Here is a 22,047-nt window from a genome sequence, read left to right on the forward strand (position 1 = left end):
GTGAGCGTACCATGTATATATCTAGTGATATTATGATATTTTCTGTCTTATCTATCTCTTTCCTAATGGTTCCTAGCATTCTGTTAGTTTTTGACTGCTGCTGCACATTGAGTGTTTGTTTTCAGAGAACTATCCATGATGACTACATGATCTCTTTCTTGAGTGGTAACAGCTAATTTAGACCCCAACATTTTGCATGCTTAGTTGGGATTATATTTTCCAATGTGCATTACTTTGCATTTATCAGTATTGAATTTCATCTGCCATTTTATTGCCCAGCATCCTGTTTAATGAGATCCCTTTGTAGCTCTTTGCAATCTGCTTTGGATTTAGCCATTTTGGGTAATTTTGCAAATTTTGTCTGCAAATTTTGCCACCTAACTGTTCACCCCCTTTTCCAGATCATTTATCAATATGTTGAACAGCACTGGTCACAGATCCTTGGGGGAACCTGCTATTTATCTCTCTCCATTCTGAAAACTGGCAATTTTTCCTACCCTTTTGTTTCCTATCTTGTAGCCAATTACTGATCCATGAGAGGACCTTCCCTCTTATTCCGTGACTACTTACTTTGCTTAAAAGTCTTTGGTGAGGGATCTTATCAAAGCCTTGCTGAATGTCCAAGAACACTATATAGACTGTAGCACACTTGTCCTCATTTTTGTTGACACCCTCAAAAAAATGGATAGACTGGTAAGGTATGATTTCCCTTTACAAAAGCGATGTTGAATTTTCCCCTATATATTGTGTTCGTCTATGTGTCTGACAAGTCTGTTCTTTACGATAGTTTCAGTCAAATTGCCTGGTTTACCAGTCCATATTTGTCAGGATTGCCTCTGCAGCCTTTAAAAAAAAGGGATTGCATTAGCTGCCCTTCAGTCATCTGGTACAGAGGCTGATTTAAGCGAAAGGTTACAAACCGAATAAATGCCCAAATACATTTGTTAGTCTATAAGGTGTCACAAAGACTCCTCGTTGAAACCGCAGTTAGTAGTTCTGCAATTTGAATTCCTTCAGAACTCTTGGGTGAATACTATCTGGTCCTGGTGATTTATTACTGTTTAAGTTATACATTTGTTCCAAAAATTCCTTTATTGACACCTCAATCTGGGACAGTTCCTCATATTTGTCACATAAGAAAAATGGCTCAGGTGTGGGAATCTCCCTCGCATCCTCTGCAGTGAAGGCCGATGAAAAGAATTCATTTAGTTTCTCTGCAATGGCCTTGTCTTTTTTGAGTGCTCCTTTAGAGCTCAGTCATCCAGTGGCCCCACTGATTGTTTGGCAGGCTTCCTGTTTCTGATGTACTTAAAAAATTGCTGCTAGTTTTTGTTTCTTAAGCTAGTTGTTCTTCAAATTCTTTCTTGGCCTGCCTTACATCTTCACACTTGATTTGCAGAGTTTATGCTCCTTTCTATATTCCTCAGTTGGATTTGACCTTCAATTTTTAAAAGGATACCTTTTTGCCTCTACCCACCTCTTTTATTCTTCTGTTTAGCCACAGTGGCTTTTTCCCCCCATTTTGCGTATATGTTTAGTTTGAGCCTCTATTATGGTGTTTCTAAACAGTCCCTATGCAGTTTGCAGGCATCTCACCCTTGTGACAGTACCTTTTAATTTCTGTTTACCTGGGTTTCTCATTTTTGTGTACCCTTTTTAAAGTTAAATGCTACTGGGGTGGGTTTCTTTGGCATTCCCCCCCCGAACCCCCCAACAAGAATGTTTAAATTTAATTACATTAAATTGCTATTACCGAGCAGTTCAGCTATATTCACCTCTTGGACCATATCCTTTGCTTCACTTAGGACTAAATGAAGAATTGCCTCTCCCCTTGTGGGTTCTAGGACTAGCTGCTCCTTGTTGCTTTTGTTAGTTGAAGTCAAATCTTTCATGTCACTTGACTGTAATTTTGTGTGTCTAATTATGTATATGCCTTTTTCAGATGCTAGCAATCAGACAGCATTTGGAATGTATACTTCACAAAATTAAAAGGGACAGCGATATAATCAGGAAGGGAAAAATACCCAGGGTATTTTATAATTTTTTGTCATATGGGATTTGATTGTTTCTTGCTATCGAGACATTATGTAATTTAATTGTTCACAGGATTATAATTTGCAGCTGTTCTGTGAGACTTTAAGAATGAAAAAGGTTTACATTGTTGGTGCAGTATCTAATTAAAAGTGATTACAATCATTTCCCTGGAGTGAACTATCACTTTGTTTCATTGGCACAAAAAAGGGCCAGGCCTATATTTTTCTGGGGGGTCTGTCAATATGAGTTTCTTATGACCTGCTTTTCACTAGATAAAAGAGTCATTCTAGGCAGGAACTATATAGGCTTGCATAACTTACCAGGTTATTGAATCCAAAAGCAGTTAGGGCTTGTTTTAGGACAGCTAATTTCTCTCTGTTGAGAGTGTTCACTGTTACTGATGTCTCCTCCAGTACAGTCTGGTTCAGATACCTGCACGGGCGGGGGAAAAAGCATATAGCCTTTATGAGGTTGGCACGCAATCAAGCTTCTATGGTTAAAAGCCATCTTTTGCCTTCCAACCTAATGGAAGTCACACACAAACACCTGTACATAATGTTCTTAAGTGTTTACAGGAGACTCAGTGAATTGTTCTCTCACCTCTCTGAGGGAAAGGCATTTGTGACAGAATGTGTTTATGTTCTACATTTCCCTAGGCTCTTGCATAACTACCCATTATTACATGCAGCTATTAGCTCACAAGTTTTCCTTGTGACATTTGTGTGTATTTCGCTAGAACTTGCAAGGTGCATTTCTGCCATTCCTGAGGAGTCAAGTAAGAGTGTTTAATTTTCATGTGGCCTCATGGTCCCCCCTCCCCCATTTATTCTCTTCCAAATATTCAGTAGCGTTGATTTTTATCTGTAGCCAAGCAGAGCTCAGGCACAGTGAAAAAGAGAGGTTGACAAGGAGCTGATTGTGGCTCCCCAATTCTCAGATACCCAAAGCCCCAGTGCAAGTTGAAGCTAAAGGGGACAACTTTAATTTATGCCACTGAGATCTTCTGCCAGTGAAGAATGGACTCTGACTGTGTCCTCCCTATCTCCCTTTTGCCAGCTGCTGGAATTCCTGCCTCTGCCAGCTTTTTTGCTGCCAAAGACTCCCCTACAAAGGGGTAATTCTCCAGTGTAACTCTCTGACTGCTTTAAATTCACTTTGTGCAGCTTGGAGGACTTGAGAATTCAACTCTTATCAGCCTGATCCCAAGTTCACTGAATGCCTGGGGACTGAGCACTTGAATTAAATGGGAGATGTAGTAAGATTGCTTAATTTTCTTCTGGCCTGATGTTTCCTCCTCTCAGGGTAGTGTCTGATCCTTAGAGATGCTGAGTACACACTTAAATAGTAAATGTGTTACATGTACTGAGTCATAAGCTCCCACTATAATATATAATATGCACTGAAAGGAAGTGTTAGTGAATTACAAATATCCCTGCCATGTGTCACACACACACACACACACACACACACACACACACACACACACACACACACACACACACACCTACCTACCTCTGTAAAAACAGACAATGGAAAACAAAAAGAGCCAACATACAGTGCAAGACAGCTATGCCACATGACAACTGAAATATAGTACTATATACTAACACAAAGAACAGCAAGCTAAGAAATGTTCTTAGCAGTAACATATTGTGGCCTTCCTACAACATGCATAGCAATACACCTAATTGTATCTCACTGCAAAATGAAAGGGAGAGAGAGAGAATGGGTGTTTGCATTTTCACATTGAGATGTCCCATGTCCATAACAAACAGACCTGCTGGCAGTTTGAGCTCTGACAATTCCTGATCACATTCCTATTCCAGCTGGGATGGATAGGTCTCATCATGGACTCCCCATTCAGTCATCAGACTACTACCAAGGTCAGTCTACATTACAGTTAGGTCAACACGAAGCAGTTTACGACGACCTGACTATGAAAATATCTATACTTAAATTTTGCTCCTGCTCATGCAATTGCCCTGCTACTTAATAACTCCACCTCCGTGAGAGGCATGGAGTCAAGGTCACAGTAGTTAGGTCAACCCAGTTGACCTGCTGCTTATGTCAACTGTTACTGGCTTTCAGAAGTCATCCCACAATGCCCCCACATAGACAGTACAATCAACACAAGTGCTCCTGGTAAGGACATGCAACGCTGACACAAGGAGCAAAGTGTTGACACGCACAAGCGATGTAATTAATGCAGTGGCTGTATGCCGACATAAGTTAGGTCGACTTAATTTTGTAGTATAGACATGGCCTTAGGGAGCTCTCACAAGAGTTGTGCTTTGCATGAGAGTACACAGCTTTTACAGTTAGGTGTAGGAATTATTTGTGCTTCTCTAACCAATCTCACTGGGGGTTATGACAGACAATGAAAAGACTTATGAGAAAGCATGATGTGGTGAAATATATAGATGTAATAGCAATGAATATTTACCCTAAATAAGAGGATCCCAAACTTGGTTTGCGGCCCTGCTTCCCGCAGCTCCCATTGGCTGGGAATGGCAAACCATGGCCACTGGGAGCTGCAAGTGGCCGTACCTGTGGATGCTCATGTAAACAAAGCATCTCTTGGCCTTCCAGGGGCTCACCCTGAACAGGCTGTGAACCAAGTTTGGGAACCCCTGCCCTAAATGGAAATTGGGTGGCCGAGAAACATGGATGGAAGAAAAATGTGTATAGAGGCACAGTACTTCCCACCGACAGGATAGCTAGACCAGTAGCTCTTTTTAATATATAACAGACCTCACACCACTAGGACTGGAGTCTGTGAAGTTCTGACTTAACACCTCCTGAGGTACTCAGCATCTTGCAGAACTGGGCCTTTACAGTCAGATTTTCAAAAGAGATCACCACCCAGCAGCCCTCACGGAGAATTTATTACATCTCTCTCTGCATAGTTGGCACCTTATTTTCTCTCTTTTGCAGAATGGTATCATGTGCCTTTACACATTCAGGCAATATGGTTAATCAGCTCTTTTTAATGTTTTTGAAGAGTATATATATGAGCTTTTATACAAATACTTTAATTAAATTTGCCAACTCAGGGTCCAGTCTTGGAAGGGGCTGAGTTTTCTCAATCTTCACTGACTTGTGCTCAGCATCTCCCACGATCACACATTTTGTTGAGAGATAATTGGTTGTTGAGTATCCTATGAGTGAGATTTTCAAAAGTGCAGTGTAGGCCAAACTCTGCTCACACTGATGCCAAAGATAAAAAATACATTGACTTCAATAGGAACAAGGTTAGGCCAATGGTGAATGTTTTTCAAAATGAAATCCTAAGTACCTACTGGGACGGGCCAGCCTGGAGAGACTTCCACTTTCCCACTAAGGTTCTGACACAGTTGTGATCAGCACAGGCACTTGATAAGGAGCTCTCTACATTTAAAAAGTGGAGGTGGGGCAGCTGCAGGCAGGACATTATCTGAGATGTGCTCAACTCTGGAATTTACTACTCTACTTCTTTGGCCTAAAGTAGCTAATTTGCTGACTTTTAGAACATGCTGCAAGACCCATCTATTTCCCAAACTACGTAAATTGAAAGGTGAGAATTGCTGGGAAGGAATGGATATTTAGTTTTAAAAAATCACAAAGCTTTAGTCACTATTTTTAAATGTCAGACAGTATTTTAAAATTGTGTTAAGCACTTACAGGCCTAGGTGGACATTATATAAACCCAAACAGCAGAGAGCGCCTGTTATGTTTACTTGCCAAAATAGTCACAAATCACATTTTGTATTCTTCAACCTGCCCCAGCTGAGAAACAGTGACAACTGGAAAAGATATACTTCTAGTTATAAGAATACTTCCCCCCGCTGCTAAACATGGACCCAGGATGCAAATGTCTTGAGACACATTGCAGACCATTTCTACCACATAACTAGACTTAGGATAACAATTCACCACCAGCTACACTGGTGTAAAACTGAAGTAAAGTGGTAATGAATCAAACCCTTAGCATTAATGTCATACCTCACACTACAGATACATAATTATTTCATAAAATGTTAACATTTTTTAATATTTATGATCACTCTCATTTATAGAGAACTTTTGGTTGATGTTGACATTTCAGTGACGGGGATGGAATTACATTGTTGCTGATAAAGAGGACGCTTTGCAATTATAAATGGCTAAAAATTTCCACTACAGACTGCCATATAGCATTCAGATATTAGCCTTACTTGCCTTTCTGTTACTATGAACTACACTCTGTTATAGCTATCATACATTGATTAAACCCTTTACTAATACTAGAGTGTTTATGTGTTCCAACAACAGTTTCCTTTGAATGTAATAGGTCATATTAATCGATACTTGATAGGAAATAAATAGATATTTTTCAGTAAGTAAATATTAGGCCAGATCCTCAGCTGGAGTATTGGCATAGCTTCTTTGAAGTCAATGTGGATATATCAATTTACGCCAGCTAACTATCCCGCCCATAAATTTTAATACTAACAATAAAGTTTTTACTATCTATAGTACCTTTCATCCAAAGATCTCAAAGGGCTTTACAAACATGAAAGCGTCACAACTCACTAGAGATAAGTATTATCACCATTTTAAACTTGAGGAACAGGAGGCAAGGAGAGGGTAATTGATTTGCCCAAGGTCACACAGTGAGTCGGCAATAGTTCTGGATACAGAATGCAGAACTGAATCATTGCCCTGTGCATAACCACTGGACAATTCCTCCCTCATTGCTATCAGTTTTAGTACATTTTTTTTCACGGGGTGGGGAGGGGGCGGGGGGCGCTCTCTTCTGTGGATACAATTTCAGCTTGCAAAATTTGTGCTCACAGTTCACTGCAGGCAGAAATCTAAGTACTTTTGTCTGCAAATACCTTACTGCATACATGGAATGCTTCCAATAGGAATAATGATTTCCAGAACTCCAATCAAATATATCCCCTGTCCAGAGAGGAAAAAGGGTAATCCCTGGCTTCAGTACAAAGTAGATAATTATGGGCCCATGACTTTACATTTATTAGTACGGAATGTCATCTCATTGCAAGACCCCCACTGTCCCCTTCTTTTTGGGTCATGACACATTCGCCACCCCTCAAATTTTGTTATTATCAACAAATTTGATTGTTGCCAAAGCTTACTGTGTGAGCTGCTGAAGAATCACAGTTAATGCCCTCCACCAGGGCCTAATTAGTTCTTGCCTGATATCATAGCAAGGCCCATCTGGTGAGAGTAAGGAAGGCAGGGAAAGGGACAGGCACTCCTCCAGGGATAGTTCTTTTTAAAATCAATCTGTTATGGGGGGTTCGGGGGAGGGGTGTTGGCAGTCCTGGCCTTTGAGGCCTAATGGAATTTGTCCACGTACATTTTTTAGCCAACTAAGTATATTAAACAGGAGAAACTGCCTGTGACACATGTGGCAATTTCCTGCAATATCCTTGAAAAACCTTACTGAATTAAGTTTAAGTATCTTTGGAGTACATTGTATTAGATGCAAAAGTTATGTATTATCATGGGCTAGGATTGTATGCAACCTCTCTAGAGGGAAGATGTGATATGAATGCTAGGTAGTGTTATGAACTTCAAAGGACTGTATTGAACTATGTGCCAGACAAGAATGGACTTTTGGGACAAACAGCGTCAAGTGGTTTGCCTGAGAAATCTCTAGGGGGAGGTGAATACAAATTCCCCACCTCTGGTTATGCAAAAAACCCAACCTTTTCAAGTTACGCTCTGAGGAAAGGACCACTGTCTGCTGATTACCTATTCCCAGAGTCTCAAGATCAAAGGTCCAAGCTGTATAAATGAAAGACTAAATTATTCTTGCGGGGAGGGCAGGATGTTACTTTTGAGCTAAGGCTGTTCTGAACTGGTAACCACAAAAATATTCTTTGTGGGGTTTGAAAGACTGATTCCTATCAGAGCCCTTGTCGGAGTTGGTAAGCTTAAAAGTATCTGTGTAGGTTCTTTTGTGGGTTTTAATGTTTTTTCTGTAATGTTTTCACCTTAAAAATAAGTGTGATTGCTTAGAAAGAGTACTGTGATATCCTGTAATTGAGGGCAATTACAACTGTTCATAAGCCTTCGAAGAAGAAGCAAAGTGCAAACACTGGGAATAGCACAGTGTAGGCAGGGAACCTCACAGCCTGGAAAAACCCCAGTCAAGAGGGAGAGAGACATGGGTCTCTGCCCCAGAGAGGTGACAGCTGAGGAGTGGAGAGCCTAAAGTGGATGCCCCTGCTTTGAACTGCACCACTGTTGAAACTTCATATTTAGCATCAGACTGAGTTTTCAAAATTCAGAGGTAAAGCCCATTTTTGAGTTCAGATTCCTATCTGGAATGGCTCTCAGGAAATGTGGAGATGGGGCCCTCATGAATACCTATATAGATAAAAATTCAGTGTCACCCTTGTGACTCCTGACCTATTAGCTGAGAAATTCCCTTTTATTTTGTTACTGAAAATCTTTGAAAGGTTGTGAGAGAGAGAGAGAGAGAGAGAGAGAGAGGTGAATAACACTGAGAATACTACTTAGGCACTGGAGTTTCCTTGTAATGTTTGATTTATGCAGGCTACATTTAGGAAATTTCTAAAGTCTTGCATACATGGAATTATTTAATATAGTTTCATTGGGCCTTAAATTGCATATTTAGGTGTGTGTTTACAGAACGGGTCTCAGATTGGCCGAACATACTGTGGTAGATTTAGAAATTCTTAAACTGAACCTTTAGGCTGATGGTGGCTGTTCAGACACGTAATGTTCACATCCAGTCTGTGCAGTTCTAATAATTAACTACTTTCCACTGAATGTCTGACCATCTGTTTAAATGCTATCATGTCAACATTTGCCCTGGACTAGTGTAACCAGAGAGATTATCAGCACACAGAAAAGTTTTAATTTAAGAACATGTGATCAACTGTTTATTTCAAAAAGAAGAAATTAGCTGATCCACAAAATGGGATTTGTTTAAAAAGATAAACCGATCAATAATTGTACTACAGCACAGAACCTGAGTAAAATATGGTGCTGCTTTAGACTAAAACAGTTGCTTGAAAACTGAAAAGACGTATACATTTAGCTTTATCTTTCTAATCTTTTTTCTAATACAACAGGTCTAATCTGTAACAATTTCAAACTATTTCTATGCTCCCAAAAGAACAGATAGAATGAGCTATTCACCTTATTTCAGAAATATTCCATGCTGCTACTTTTAGATATAAATTTATCATAATATAGTTTTCCACATTTTATTTGAGGGAACTGGATTTCTGGGTTGAAATTTTCATATATAGATGCAACAAGAGATCACATAAATATATGCAAGCATCTGTTATGTATTGAAAGCTTGCACTGACACAGAAATTGAAATGCATGCATAAGCTGATAATTTAATTATTATTAATACCTACATTGCAGTATAGGAGCTTTCCAAATAGAGACGACACATAGACAAGTGCCAGTTTATCTGTGAAAATATGGATTTTTGTGACACACCCACTGCATGCATTTGAAAACTTGCACCAAATACTCCAAAAGAGTAAGGGACACATTACTGGTTAAATCCCTTTAAGGTAACACTTTAAGAAAAGAGATTTATTACAGTCTTATAAGTTGAAAATGCAAATATCAAGGAGTGGAAACTAAGGCCTTTTCTACACTACAAAGTTAATTCAACTTAAGTTACGTTGACGATCATATGTCGCTTTAATGACATTGGTTGTGCACGTCCACACAATGCTCCTTGAGTCAGCGGAGCGTGACCACCGGTGCTTTTGTATCAACAGAGAGAGCATTGCATTGTGGGTGGCTATCCCACGGTGCAACTTGCCACCCTCCCCTATGGGAAGATCTGCGAATGGATTGCGGTGCATCATGGGGATGTGCAGATATTTCCGTCCCATCATTCCATGGACTTCCAACTTTGTTTCCTGCCATTTTTGAACAACCCCTGTAAACTGTGCACCTGCCATCTCTGCCTGAGAGCATGGATCCTGAGCTGCTGACCAGTCAGGTGATGAGCGTTATGAACACAACGTGGCTGGTCCTGCAATATTTCATGAGCTGGGAAACAGAAAGTGAATCTGTAGTGCCTGCCCTGCTCTGTGCAGTGGAAAGAAACAATTCAAGATTGCTGCTGGCATTCAAGCAGCAGCTTCACATGGTGGACCATCGGTACTGGGCTCAGAGTCAGGAAACAGGCACTGAGTGGTGGGATCGCATCGTGATGCATGTATGGGATGATGAGCAGTGGCTGCAGAACTTTCGGATGCGCAAAGTCACCTTCCTGGAACTGTGGGCAGAACTTGCCCCTGCCCTGAAAGCTGAATGAGAGTTGTCTTCCCAGTGGAAAAACGAATGGTGATCATTGTGTGGCAAATCCAGATTGCCTACCAGTCAATCACGAATCAATTTGAAGTTCTAAAATCCACTGCGGGAGAGGGGAGGCGGGTTATGGTGATGTAAGTGCCCAGGGCTATTAATTGCCTCCTGCTACAAAGGACTGTGACTCTTGGTAATGTGCAGGAAATAATTGATGGCTTTGCAGCAATGGGATTCCCTAACTGTGGCGGGACAATAGATGGCCTGCATATCCCAGTTTTAACCCCAGCCTATCTTGCGACAGGGTACATCAACTGAAAGGGCTACTTCTCCAAGGTCTTGCAGGTGCTGGTGGATCACCGGGGCCTTTTCACTGACATCAATGCGGGTTGGTTAGGGAAAGTTCATGAAGCATGCATCATTAGAAACACTGGACTGTACAGAAAGCTGCATGCTGGGACTTTCTTTCCAGACTAGAAGATTCCAGTGGGGGATGTGGAAATCCCTATAGTGATCCTGGGATACCCAGACTACCCCTTATTCCCATGGCTCATGAAGCCTTACACTGGGAACCTAGACAGCAGCAAGGAGCACTTCAACAACAGGCTTAACAGGTGCAGAATGACTGTTGAATGTATCTTTGGCAGCTTAAAAGCCTGCTGGCACTGCCTTTTTGGCAGGTTAGACCTCAATGAGGAAAATATTCTGATGGTCATAGCGGCCTGCTGTGCTCTGCATAACATTTGTGAAGTGAAAAGCAAAAGTTTCCCCAGGGTGGAGTGCTGAGGAGTATAGGCTGGCTGCTGATTTTGAGCAGCAAGAAACAAGGACAATTAGAGGGGCTCATATCAGGAGGTTTTGAAGGAGCATTTTGACAATGAGCCCCAGTAATGTATCTTTATGTGATACATTCGGCCAGGCAATGTTTACTTGCTGTCTTGAATGACCCCTGTAATGCTTGCTTCCTGAGCTTTAATTATAGTGAGCAAATGTTCCTGCCTATAGCCACTGTGTTCGAATTTTAGTAGCAACTACTGTGTGAATGAGACAAATGAAGACTGACTCATTTTGTTTCAAAGAGAACACTTTATTTGTCCTCAAGGGCACATCTGCATAAGCCAACCAAATAATGCATGGAAAGAGTATTGTGAGTGCACTCATAGTTCGTGAATCACAGAAGTCACATACACCTCTTTCTCACTTCCCCTTGGCTAGCACATAGGTCAGAGAGAGTCCCAAATATGGTGAGTTCAGAGGGAGCATGGGGAAGTGAGGGTTGGGAAGGGGAAATGGGCAAGAAGGGACAAAAGGTGTGAGTGGCTTGCAAAGGTCATTACACACGCCTAGGGAGAGTATTCTGAATATTGGTACCCTTTTGCACAGGATCAGGTAATCAAACCCGATATCTGACTCCTGAGAGTAACCCAGGATGGAAGAGTGCATCTCCTGCAAGCATATGGCTTCAGACTGGGTCCATATGCTGCTCGCCTGTGTGCTGTTTTGGTCCCTGCAGAAATAATTGCCAGTTGGTGTGGCAAAGTTTCCTACAGTAGGGGGAGAAACAAGGCAGCTCTGCCAAGGAACCTTTGGCAGAGGATTGCAGAATACCTATAGGAAAGCTTCCTAAAGCTCTCTATGGAGGAGTCCCAGGACATCCCGGCATATATTAACAAACTTTCCCTCCAGGCCCCCACTGCATAGCTGCATAGGTTCTGTTCTTAATTTCTATCCCTTAACCCTCCTCTACCATATAACAAAGTAAATGAGACCTCAATCTCCTATCACTGTGCAGTATCAAAGCAAAATGTGTGCCTACCGGAGCTTGCCTCTCCTGCTTCATCCGCACCTGAGCCAGAGTGCTGGGACTGGCTAGACTCCTCCAGGGTCAAAAATAGGTCCTGGCTTTCCACGCCACTGGACGACTGCATCGCATAGCCCACATCCGCTTCCAACTCCACTTCCTCATCCACCACTTCGTCCTCAGGGTTGACTCTGTTGGCCATTGCCTCCAGTCCCCCCAAAGTATCCTTAGGCTCTTGGTGGTGGTGGTGGGGTTGCCACTGAGGAGGGGTGCAGCTCCTCTTAGAAGCGGCATGTTTTCAGTGCTGCACCAGAGTGATGGGTGGCCTCCCTTGCCTTCTGGAATGCCTGTCTTAGATTCTTGATCTTAGCATGACACTGCTGCATGTCCTTTCTTCTGCATGCCATGAGCAATCTGCCTGTAGATATCAAAGTTCCTACCGCTGGAGCAAAGCTGCGACTGCACAACCTATTATCCTCACAGACGCAGCAGATCCAAAAGCTCTGGTGTACTCCATGCAGGAGGGCATCTGTTGCAAAAAGCCGCCATGGTCAGCTGGGAAGATGTGTGAACAGTCCAAGCCAAGCAAACAGGAAGAAGAATTTCACAAATTCCTGTGCCTTTAAATGGAGGGAGAGGCACATGCCTGTGTACCAGCAGGGTAGCAGAGTTCAACCTGCTAACCAGAGCGGTCATGATGGGCATTGTGGGACACCTGCTGGAGGCCAATTACGGCAAAATAAGCAAGCGCAGTATCTACGAATATGTTGAGTCACTCTATGTCGCAGAAATCGCTATGGCTCTTGTCAAGGTGGTTTTATTTTGTTGGCATAGCAGGGGAGTTACATCAGTGGGAGGAGCAGGGCCAGCTCCAGGCACCAGCTTGGCAAGCTGGTGCTTGGGGCAGCCACTCCGGAGGGGGGCGTCACGTTCAGCTATTCGGTGGCAATTCGGCAGACGGTCCCTCACTCCCGCTCGGAGCGAAGGACCTCCCACCGAATTGCCGCCACAGATCGCGATCGCGGCTTTTTGTTTGTTTGTTTTTTGGCTGCTTGGGGCGGCCAAAACCCTGGAGCCACCCTGGGGAGGAGCATTTCAGTGTGTACACCTCCACTGTTTTGTCAACCAACACTGACTTTTGTCAACAAAACTGGCCTAAGGAGGAAAAATTTGACTAGGCATGAGAGGCATGGTGACTTTTGTCAACAAAACAGGCCTAAGGAGGCCTAAGGAGGAAAAATTTGACTAGGCATGAGAGGCATGTTCAGATCAAGTTTAGGAAAGAATTTGGGTACAAGACTGAAATATGATTTAGGATTGGAATCATATTTAGTGGTGCCAGTAATGTGCAGTCTCAGTCTCATCATTCTTCAGCCCCAAATGGCAGAAATCTTATGAGCGCAAATGATCTCATGATATTTGTGCCATCTTGAACTGTAAGCTTTCAAGAGCAGCTTTATCATGAAATTTCAACTGTTTGCGAACTAGAATCAGAAAGTAACCCCTTCTATTTTGGATTTAACCAAAACTAAAACTGGAAGAGCTGGTTCAGATCCAGGGATTTGAAATTGAAATAACTGCTGTATTCATCCTACCTCCATGTCACACTCACCTGAGATGTTCAGATTCAAAGGGCTGGGTTTGGTACACAGGGACCTTAGTAGGAACTGATGATTTTGTCCAGATATCTCTCTAGCAATATTGCAGAAAATTAAGAAAATAAGATATTTAGCATTCCTACCAGCAAACAACTCTATTAGAACACCACAAGGAGATGATTCTCCAGGCTCACTGTCTGAACCAAAACCTGGGGCCTTTAGATGAGATGTTTTTCTCTAGCCAAACACCTATCCTTTCTATCAGTGAACAGGATGTTGAGTGGTCATTCCTAGTGGTCAGAGCAGGAGTCAGGAATTGAAGCCAAGGGTTAGAGCTGGAGTCTGAGGTCAGATATCAGAACTGAGGGTCAGAACTGGTGCAGGAGCTATCACAGCTATGGGCAAATGCTTTAAGCACCACTGAACTGCATCTTGCGCTTAGGAGCCAGTCTGCTGATTCTTCCAGCCAATCAGGCAGCCTACTACAGGTGAGCTGCATGATTAGGCTACTTGGAGATTGGCTCTATTGCAGGTCTTGATTCTGGGGACTTTCCTTGTGAAGGCTGGCAGCTGTTACAATCAGAATTTTTGAGAAAACTTGCTGGGTGATGGTGAGACTGAAGGCAACTGTACTGAAAACATTGGCTGTTGGTCTTGAAGCTTTAGTATTTCTGCTTAGATGCTGCAATAAATGCTGAACATGAAGATAAGTGTCTCATAGATCTGTGGATGCTAATATTTCTCCTGTTACCCAGCTGTTGTTATAGACTAAAGAGATTCTTTCTTGAATTTCTTGTACTCAAAAAAACAGTTTAGCCCTTTGAGATCTCAAACTGCTGTGATGCTTCTTGAACATGTGAGGATTAAAAACAGAGGAAAAATGCCTTTATCCAGCTGATATGAAGTGACACGAAGAATAGCATTAGAATAGTAAAAAGACAATTTTGGAGGTATTGAATGCACTTGTGTAAGCAAGTTTATTTGGATGGGAAGAGTCAGAGGGTTATTTTAGGTTAGTGTTTCTTGAAAGAAGTGAGGTAACTTTGACACAGTAACCATTTTTAAATGATTGAACCCATCTCTCAGATATGTTTTCCCAATCTGAGAAAATGACTATTTCTGCTTCCCAAAAGAATTGGAGTGGTGACTGAGGGAAACCAGGATTTTGATTTGTTGGGTCATGAATTTCTTCCTGTCCCTTTGGTATTCTTGAGCTACAAGAAATAGATGATTATGGTTGTTATGATCTTCTGAGAAAGCTTTGAATGTTTTGGGTGGAAGTAGATTGAGTTTATGCCTGAGGGGAGGAGAAACTCTTAACAGAGTAATAGTCTTAAATTAGTGCATCAAGGCCATTGCAAAGTCTGTCCAAATAGTAGGGACACAAGCATTAGTTTGTACTGGATCTTGATTGTTCTCTGGGCAAAGTAAAAGAGTTTTTCAGGTCACTACTTCACCTGCCAACCCACAGATTTAGGAAAAACCTTGCAAATGTTAAAGGTGATGTCATCTAGAAAGGCAGTAGCTAAAATCACACAATCTGATTCTTCTTATGGGATGATACAGCCTTCTTACCTTGAATTTTGGAAGCAAATTTTTGGTAATGAGCTCCAAGATAGCCCATGTGTCTTTAGAAAGTTTAGATAACATATTAGACAGCTGTCATGGAAGGTTTATAATCAGAGACTTTCCAAACACCTTTGATTCTTTCCTTTGACAAGAAAAAACTCTTTCATTTTTATGAGAGTCGAGTTAAAAAGCTTTTAAGATAGCAGGTGGAACAGCATCCTCAGTAAAATCTATGACCTTCCTCAGTTTGATTAAGTGGCTCAAGTTCTCTTCATTAAACTCCTCAATCTAACTACAAAACAGGGAGATGAAGATGGACCCTTCTCCCTCAGAAACCTCCAGGGAGATATGCTCGGATGTCTTTTTGCTGAAAAGGTCTGCCAGCCTTTCTGGCATAAGGGTGGAGCACTTAATGAATAAGAGATCTATTAATTTTATATTGTTTGGCTCTCCATAGCTAGGCTGAGTGTGCTAATATGGGGGATGAAGGAGTAGCTGGTAAAGGCAATGTTATTTTTCTCTATTTTTGTCTGTTATTTCCTGAAGAAAAAAAGGTTGTTTGATGAATGTCAGCATCTGCTACTCACTGAGGCGAAGTGTAAACTGGTTCCTGTGGGGAGTTATGACTCCTTGTGGTGAGAGCCTATTCTGTCTTCAGGTTCATTTGCCTCCTTTCAATTACGTGTGGAAATCCATTGGTATGGATTGCCAGAGCTCCCTGCGGAAATGGGACAGTATTGGTTTTTGATCTAGTACTCAGGCAAAGTCCAATTTTTGCTAACAAATGGTCAAAAATGGTAGGCAAAGGAATTTTATCTGCAGACAGCGAAGATACAAATAGTTGAAAGTAAACAAATAAAATAAATGCAATACTTTCTCTTAATCATGTAATGAAAAATAGGATTTTTAAAATAATAATTTTCCAAATCTGAAGTCTTTCTAAAATGTCCTGTCAAAATCTTGACTGTAAATTTCTAAAATCTTGTGTACAAAAAAATTATATATGACAGATAAAGGTAATAACATTTTCTCAATAATTCAAAATAGCCGTAAAAGCTGGGATCCCTATTTTTTTTTTGTACAAGGTAGAAAATTTCACTCGTTTTTCTATATATCATCTGTGACCACATGCAAATCTCTGTCACACAATAATTTTCCAAATTATTTGCACTACTAAGTCAAAGAAATTCACAACACAGGATGATGTAACGTTTTGTTGTTTTTTCAGAAGATTTCATTGACCTTGATACGATTTCCTGAGAACCTGTCCCAACACACAGAGGTACCCAAATTCTTTGAAATTCTGCTGACAGACAGTAAATAAGAGAATTGGTACATTGCTTGTTTAGCATGACCTAGTTTATGAGTCTCTCAGCTTTTTAGGCCAAAGGTAAGAAAGTGCACCTGCAGTTCACATAACGAAAACATCTTGTTTTATCCTAGAGAAGAGCATATCTCTTTGATTAAATGGGTTCAGATTAGCCTGAATAAATCCCTTCATGCACATGTGGACTTGAAAGGGTTTTTGTTACAACTTGATCTTACTTAAAATGGGTCGGTAACAAGCATATCCTACCTATGTTGGTTTCCATGAAATGTTGCACCTAGTTGCATTGATTGCTCTAAAAACAAATACAGTGTGTGTGTAATGACATAACAGAATACATGATTTCAGGTCACCGGGACAGGGAAACAGATCTAGTAAAGATGACATATTTCTATAGTGTGAAGTAGTACTGTGTGTTCATTCCACATGTGAATCAGGCCCTGATTCAACAAAACATTTAAGTGTGTCCTTAACTTTAAGCCCCTCCTTAAATCTCATGGATTTCAATGGGCAATTGAAATCCATGGGACTTAATCATGTGCTTAGTGTTGAGCATGCTTGGTGCTTATGTGGGCAAAATGGGAAGTCTCACATGCCTGTGCTGCCAATATACAACTTTTGTTCACCTACGTATTGCACACGACAGGAGACACTAAGATTTCCTTTGACTCAGTATTGAGAGAGAAGAAAGCATAGCTTACAGTTAAAAGGGAAAACAGGGAGTAAGAAGACCTTGTTCTATTCCCAACACTGCCATGGATTTCCAAGGTGATCTTAGGCAAATTATCTAACCTCACTTTCTTGATCCATTAAAAATAAGAATACTTTTGCTACCAACCTTATAGAGGTGTTGCTAGTCTCCATTAATTAATATTCATAAATTGTTTGAAATCTCCAAGAATAGCCCATACTATGTAAGCGCAACGTATAATTAAATAAGCAGACACCGTCTCTGGGGCAAGAAATATGTGTGTTGTGGATCCTATTTGACCTTATTTCCTATTAAATACAGTGGTTATCAATAAAATAGTCAATATTATTCCACAATTATCACCTTTAATTTCTATTCAAAGTAAAGGGAAAACTGGAATATCTCATTATGTGGCAACTCATGGCAAATTATAAAATTTTTAATGCTTACCACTATACAAACAGTATGCTAAGAGGAAGGCAAGCAGTTTCAGGCAGATACAATATTCTTATCCTCCTGTCCTAAACAGCTGGCTAATATTGCTGAATGCCATGAGGCTGTTGCTATGTCTCGCTCTAAAACTGGCCACATTTTAGCTGTGAGTGAAGTTATTCCCATATATATTTTACTAAATCCTGATGACCTTCATTAGGGAAAAGGACCACTGACTTTGATGGCAGTTTTGCCTGAGTAAGGACAAACAACTTCATGGTTTCACACACATTTTGTTAAGTGTTTTCAAATATACTAGGATAAAAGGTACTGTGTAAGTATATGATATTATCTAAAAAAAAACAACAACACACCAATCCACGCAACATTCACGAAGTCACAGGATAACAGATTACAAACAGTTTTTTTTCTTTAGATCTATCATGTGAACAGGAGGGGACAATGTACTCTGTTTCGTGGGGAAAAGCTGCCCTGCACTTAGTACTGTTTGATATGTAAACAGAAACGAGATAAGGACAAAACAAAACAGTTGATATCAATAAAGCCGACAACAGTTGCAGAACATGATAATGAACAGCTTCTGGCTTTTTTCTTGCAGGGAAGGGGGAATATTTTTACTGTCTCTTCCTTTGTCGTCATCTTTCCAACCTAATGTATAAACAAATCTTACATTCTCTGAACCAAGTTACCTTGTAGCACTGAGGTGAAATTAATACAAATTGGTCATCTCTGCAAATCTCTGCTAATAATCAGAATAATATGCTATTGCACAAAGGGGTCATTGTAAAATGAATATAGCCCTGTCAATGTTAGCAAAAAAATCAGGATAAAATTCATAAATTAAGCAGCATGGAGAACTTTTTGAATTTTGTGATGTCCATTGCATGGCTCTTGCTCTTATTATTCTAAAATCAACACATAAGAGGCTAAAACATCTGTTTGCAGTAAAGCAGGTTTAACACAGAGAGCTAGTGCACTGTTCAGTCAATAAAGTTCTGCCTTGATATATTCACCAGTAAAACCTCCAGTAAATCTTTAAAAGAAATGTTCCATTACTATGGATTTATGTTAACTCTACTGTAAGAGATTATTGATTAATGCTTAACTACAGCTGGACTCCTCATGTTCTGTAACCAGATGCTATACCCACATGTAAACTGAAGAAATTTGGTTTGATCTTTATTTTTGTACAAAATACCAAATGCCTTTAGGCTAAGATATTTTAGCCAAGCATACTAGTAATTTAACAGATGCTATATATTCCTTTGGGAAAGGAGCCAGTTACTGGATAGATCTTTTCTATTTTTAATAAATATTATGTTCCTAAGAATATATGCAGAAATCTTATTTTTGTATATATCAGGTTTTTGAATGGTGCTAACAATGCTTCCCAAAGAAAAGTAATGTTGTTTCAGAAGCAGATCACAGCATCATGATGTTCTTTTGAAGTGTGATTATATCTATGAAATAAAACACAGAATGATGTGCATTAGAGAGAGAGAGAGAGATCCTACAGGATTCTCTGTCAACTGTGTGTAACTCCTATTAACCTCCATGGAAGTTTTATAATCATTATATGAATTATATTATTACGCCAAATCCTGCTTTTAGTGACTCAGTTTTACACTTGAATGCAATTACTCTAGATTTATATAATTGAAGTTTATATTAAATATATACTTTCCATTGTGGCCCCACTCAAAAGCCTGATACACACTAGGAAATATGCAATGAATGCTGCTCAGCAGGTGCAGAAAACAGGTTAGTGCCTGCAAGTGCAGACAGGACCAATCCATGTTCAGCATTGTTTCAGAAACTGGTTGAACTTTCTCCTTCAGCTTGGAGTCACTTGGTACTTTTTGTTTAGATTTGTTCTTTTTCATTAGGTTACCCGGTAGATGTAATTAAGTTTATTAGGCGCTAGGGGTTTCTACAGAGTTCACTACTTATTTAATATTTAGGATAATGGTTCTAAGAGTCAAATCTAGTGTACTACATCTAAAAGTCAAAAAGTGAGTAGGATACTCTGGTTATAACTTTCTTCAGTGCACAATTATAGTGGATTCTTTTTCTGATATTATACTTTAAATCAATCCGTGTACTATCTGATAATTGTACACATACTACACACACTAATAAGCAGATAACATAGCAGACGTATTTAAGAACCATTAGTAAATATATCAGTAAAAATAATGAACTCCGCATATGGCTCAAAACTTAACCTGTACATGATATTTTTTCATTGTTAGTTAATTAATTAATTAACTCACCAGTGCTGAGTAGAAACTCTCTCTTCCCCCAAAGCAAGGAGAATTCTTCTTAACACTAAAGATGCTTTTTAACATATTTCAACCTTCCAAAACAATTACTTTTCATAGAAGAAGGATCTGTGACATTAAATCACCCCTTCTGCAGCACCCCACCCTTAAATAATTTTATAAAAAGGGCAAAATACTATGATCAATGAGCTATATTCTACCAGAAATAAACCATTCCAGGTTATGCGTTGGGGCCTGGATTCAGGAAAGCATTTAAGAGGCATGTTCTTAAGTCCCATTGACTTCAAATGATTTACACCTGAATAAAAGGGAACGGATTTTCCCGAATCAAAGCTCGGTAGTTTGTTGGTACTCTTCTCAAGTGGTGCACTGACAGCTGCACAAATAGACTCCCAAAGGCATGCCCTGTTGAGTCTTACTGTTATAACTAATACTGTATTTACATACAGGGATTTGTATTTTGTGAACATTAGAAAATTAAGCCTGAGGTAATCATGACTGAGATCCTCAAAGTACAAAATTTAACTTCAATAACTAAACAAATCACAGGGGATCACTACAGACACCTGGTGTGCTCTATAATTCTGTAGAGAGGCCAGGTTTGGCTCATGCTGCATTGTTTTCTTGAAAAAAAAAAAAAAAAGGTGATACGCAGAAGAAGAAAGATGAGGACAGAATAAATTATGCCTCATAGCAGCCCTTTTCCTTTCACTTATATGAGTGGGATGAAAAGATAGAATATTATAATTACATGTTTACAAAATAGGTTCCACAATAAACTCCACAACCCCATAATATGATAATTTGTTTCCTATTATTCCAGTTTAGTTCCTCTCCACTGAGATCAACCTAATCTCATAACATAGTTTTAAAAATAAACATTCACTAGGGTAAATCTTTTTTGTTAGAGGAGTTTTCAGGGTGCTCCACTCATTTTAATATACTTCCTGAATCAGGAAGGTTGTTGAAACAGGAAATTCAGAAGTGGAAATATGGCAAATGTACCTACAGCTGATTAAAACAAGCTGATCTCAGGAGGGCAGTCTGCATCAGGGCACACAGGGTAGTAAGGAGACAGTAACAAATAAAAAAGCAAATGGATTTCTAATAGTGAATTTGATTTTTTTTATGTGTGACTGAGAACAGTGGACAGCTCATACATACAGTTATAGGATTTTTTAAATGGTAAATTTCATGATTTCAGTTATTTAAATCTGAAATTTCATGGTGTTGTAATTGTAGGGGTCCTGACCCAAAAAGGAGTTGTGTGTGTGTGTGTGGGGGGGTGTGGCTGTCACAAGGTTATTGTAGGGGGGTTGCCGTACAGTGACTGCCTTCAGAGCTGAACAGCTGCAGAGTGGCGGCTGCCGGCCGGGATCCCAGTTCTGAAGGCAGAGCCGCTGTCAGCAGCAGCACGGAAGTAAGGGTGGCATGGCATGGTATTGACACCCTTACTTCTGTGCTGCTGCTCGGGGAGCGCTGCCTTCAGAGCTGGGTACCTGGCCAACAGCCGCCACTCAGCTCTGAAGGCTGCACAGAAGTAAGGGTGCCAATAGCATGACCCCCTAAAATAACCTTGTGACCCTCCCTGCAATTCCCTATAGGGTCAGGACCCCCAATTTAAGAAACACCAGTCTCCCCCATGAAATCTGTATCGTATAGGGCAGGGATTGGCAACCTTTGGCATGTGGCCCACCAGGGTAAGCACCCTGGCGGGCCGGGCCGGTTTGTTTAGCTGCCGCATCCGCAGATTCAGCCGATCGCAGCTCCCACTGGCCTCGGTTTGCCATTCCAGGACAATGGGGGCTGCGGGAAGCGGCGCGGCCCGAGGTATGTGCTGTCCGCAGCTTCCTACAGCCCCCATTGGCCTGGAGCAGCGAACCGCGGCCAGTGGGAGCCGCGATCCGCCGAACTTGCAGACTCGGCAGGTAAACAAACTGGCCCAGCCCGCCTGGCGGACCGTGTGCCAAAGGTTGCCGATCCCTGGTATAGGG

The 22,047-nt window shown here is 40.8% G+C and overlaps 1 protein-coding gene across 4 annotated transcripts in view; it reads right to left on the reverse strand.

Annotated features, from left to right (window-relative positions):
- Window positions 1–22,047, reverse strand: part of MYO16 (myosin XVI) — a 568,549-nt gene that overhangs the window by 175,197 nt on the left and 371,305 nt on the right. For all 4 annotated transcript variants that reach the window (XM_005304985.5, XM_065581026.1, XM_042844168.2 and 1 more), the window contains exon 17: window positions 2,355–2,466. In XM_005304985.5, coding sequence (XP_005305042.2) covers window positions 2,355–2,466 — 112 coding nt within the window. The remainder of the gene's footprint in view (window positions 1–2,354; window positions 2,467–22,047) is intronic.

Source organism: Chrysemys picta, chromosome 1, assembly GCF_011386835.1.
Source record: "Chrysemys picta bellii isolate R12L10 chromosome 1, ASM1138683v2, whole genome shotgun sequence".
Lineage (NCBI taxonomy): Eukaryota > Metazoa > Chordata > Testudines > Emydidae > Chrysemys > Chrysemys picta.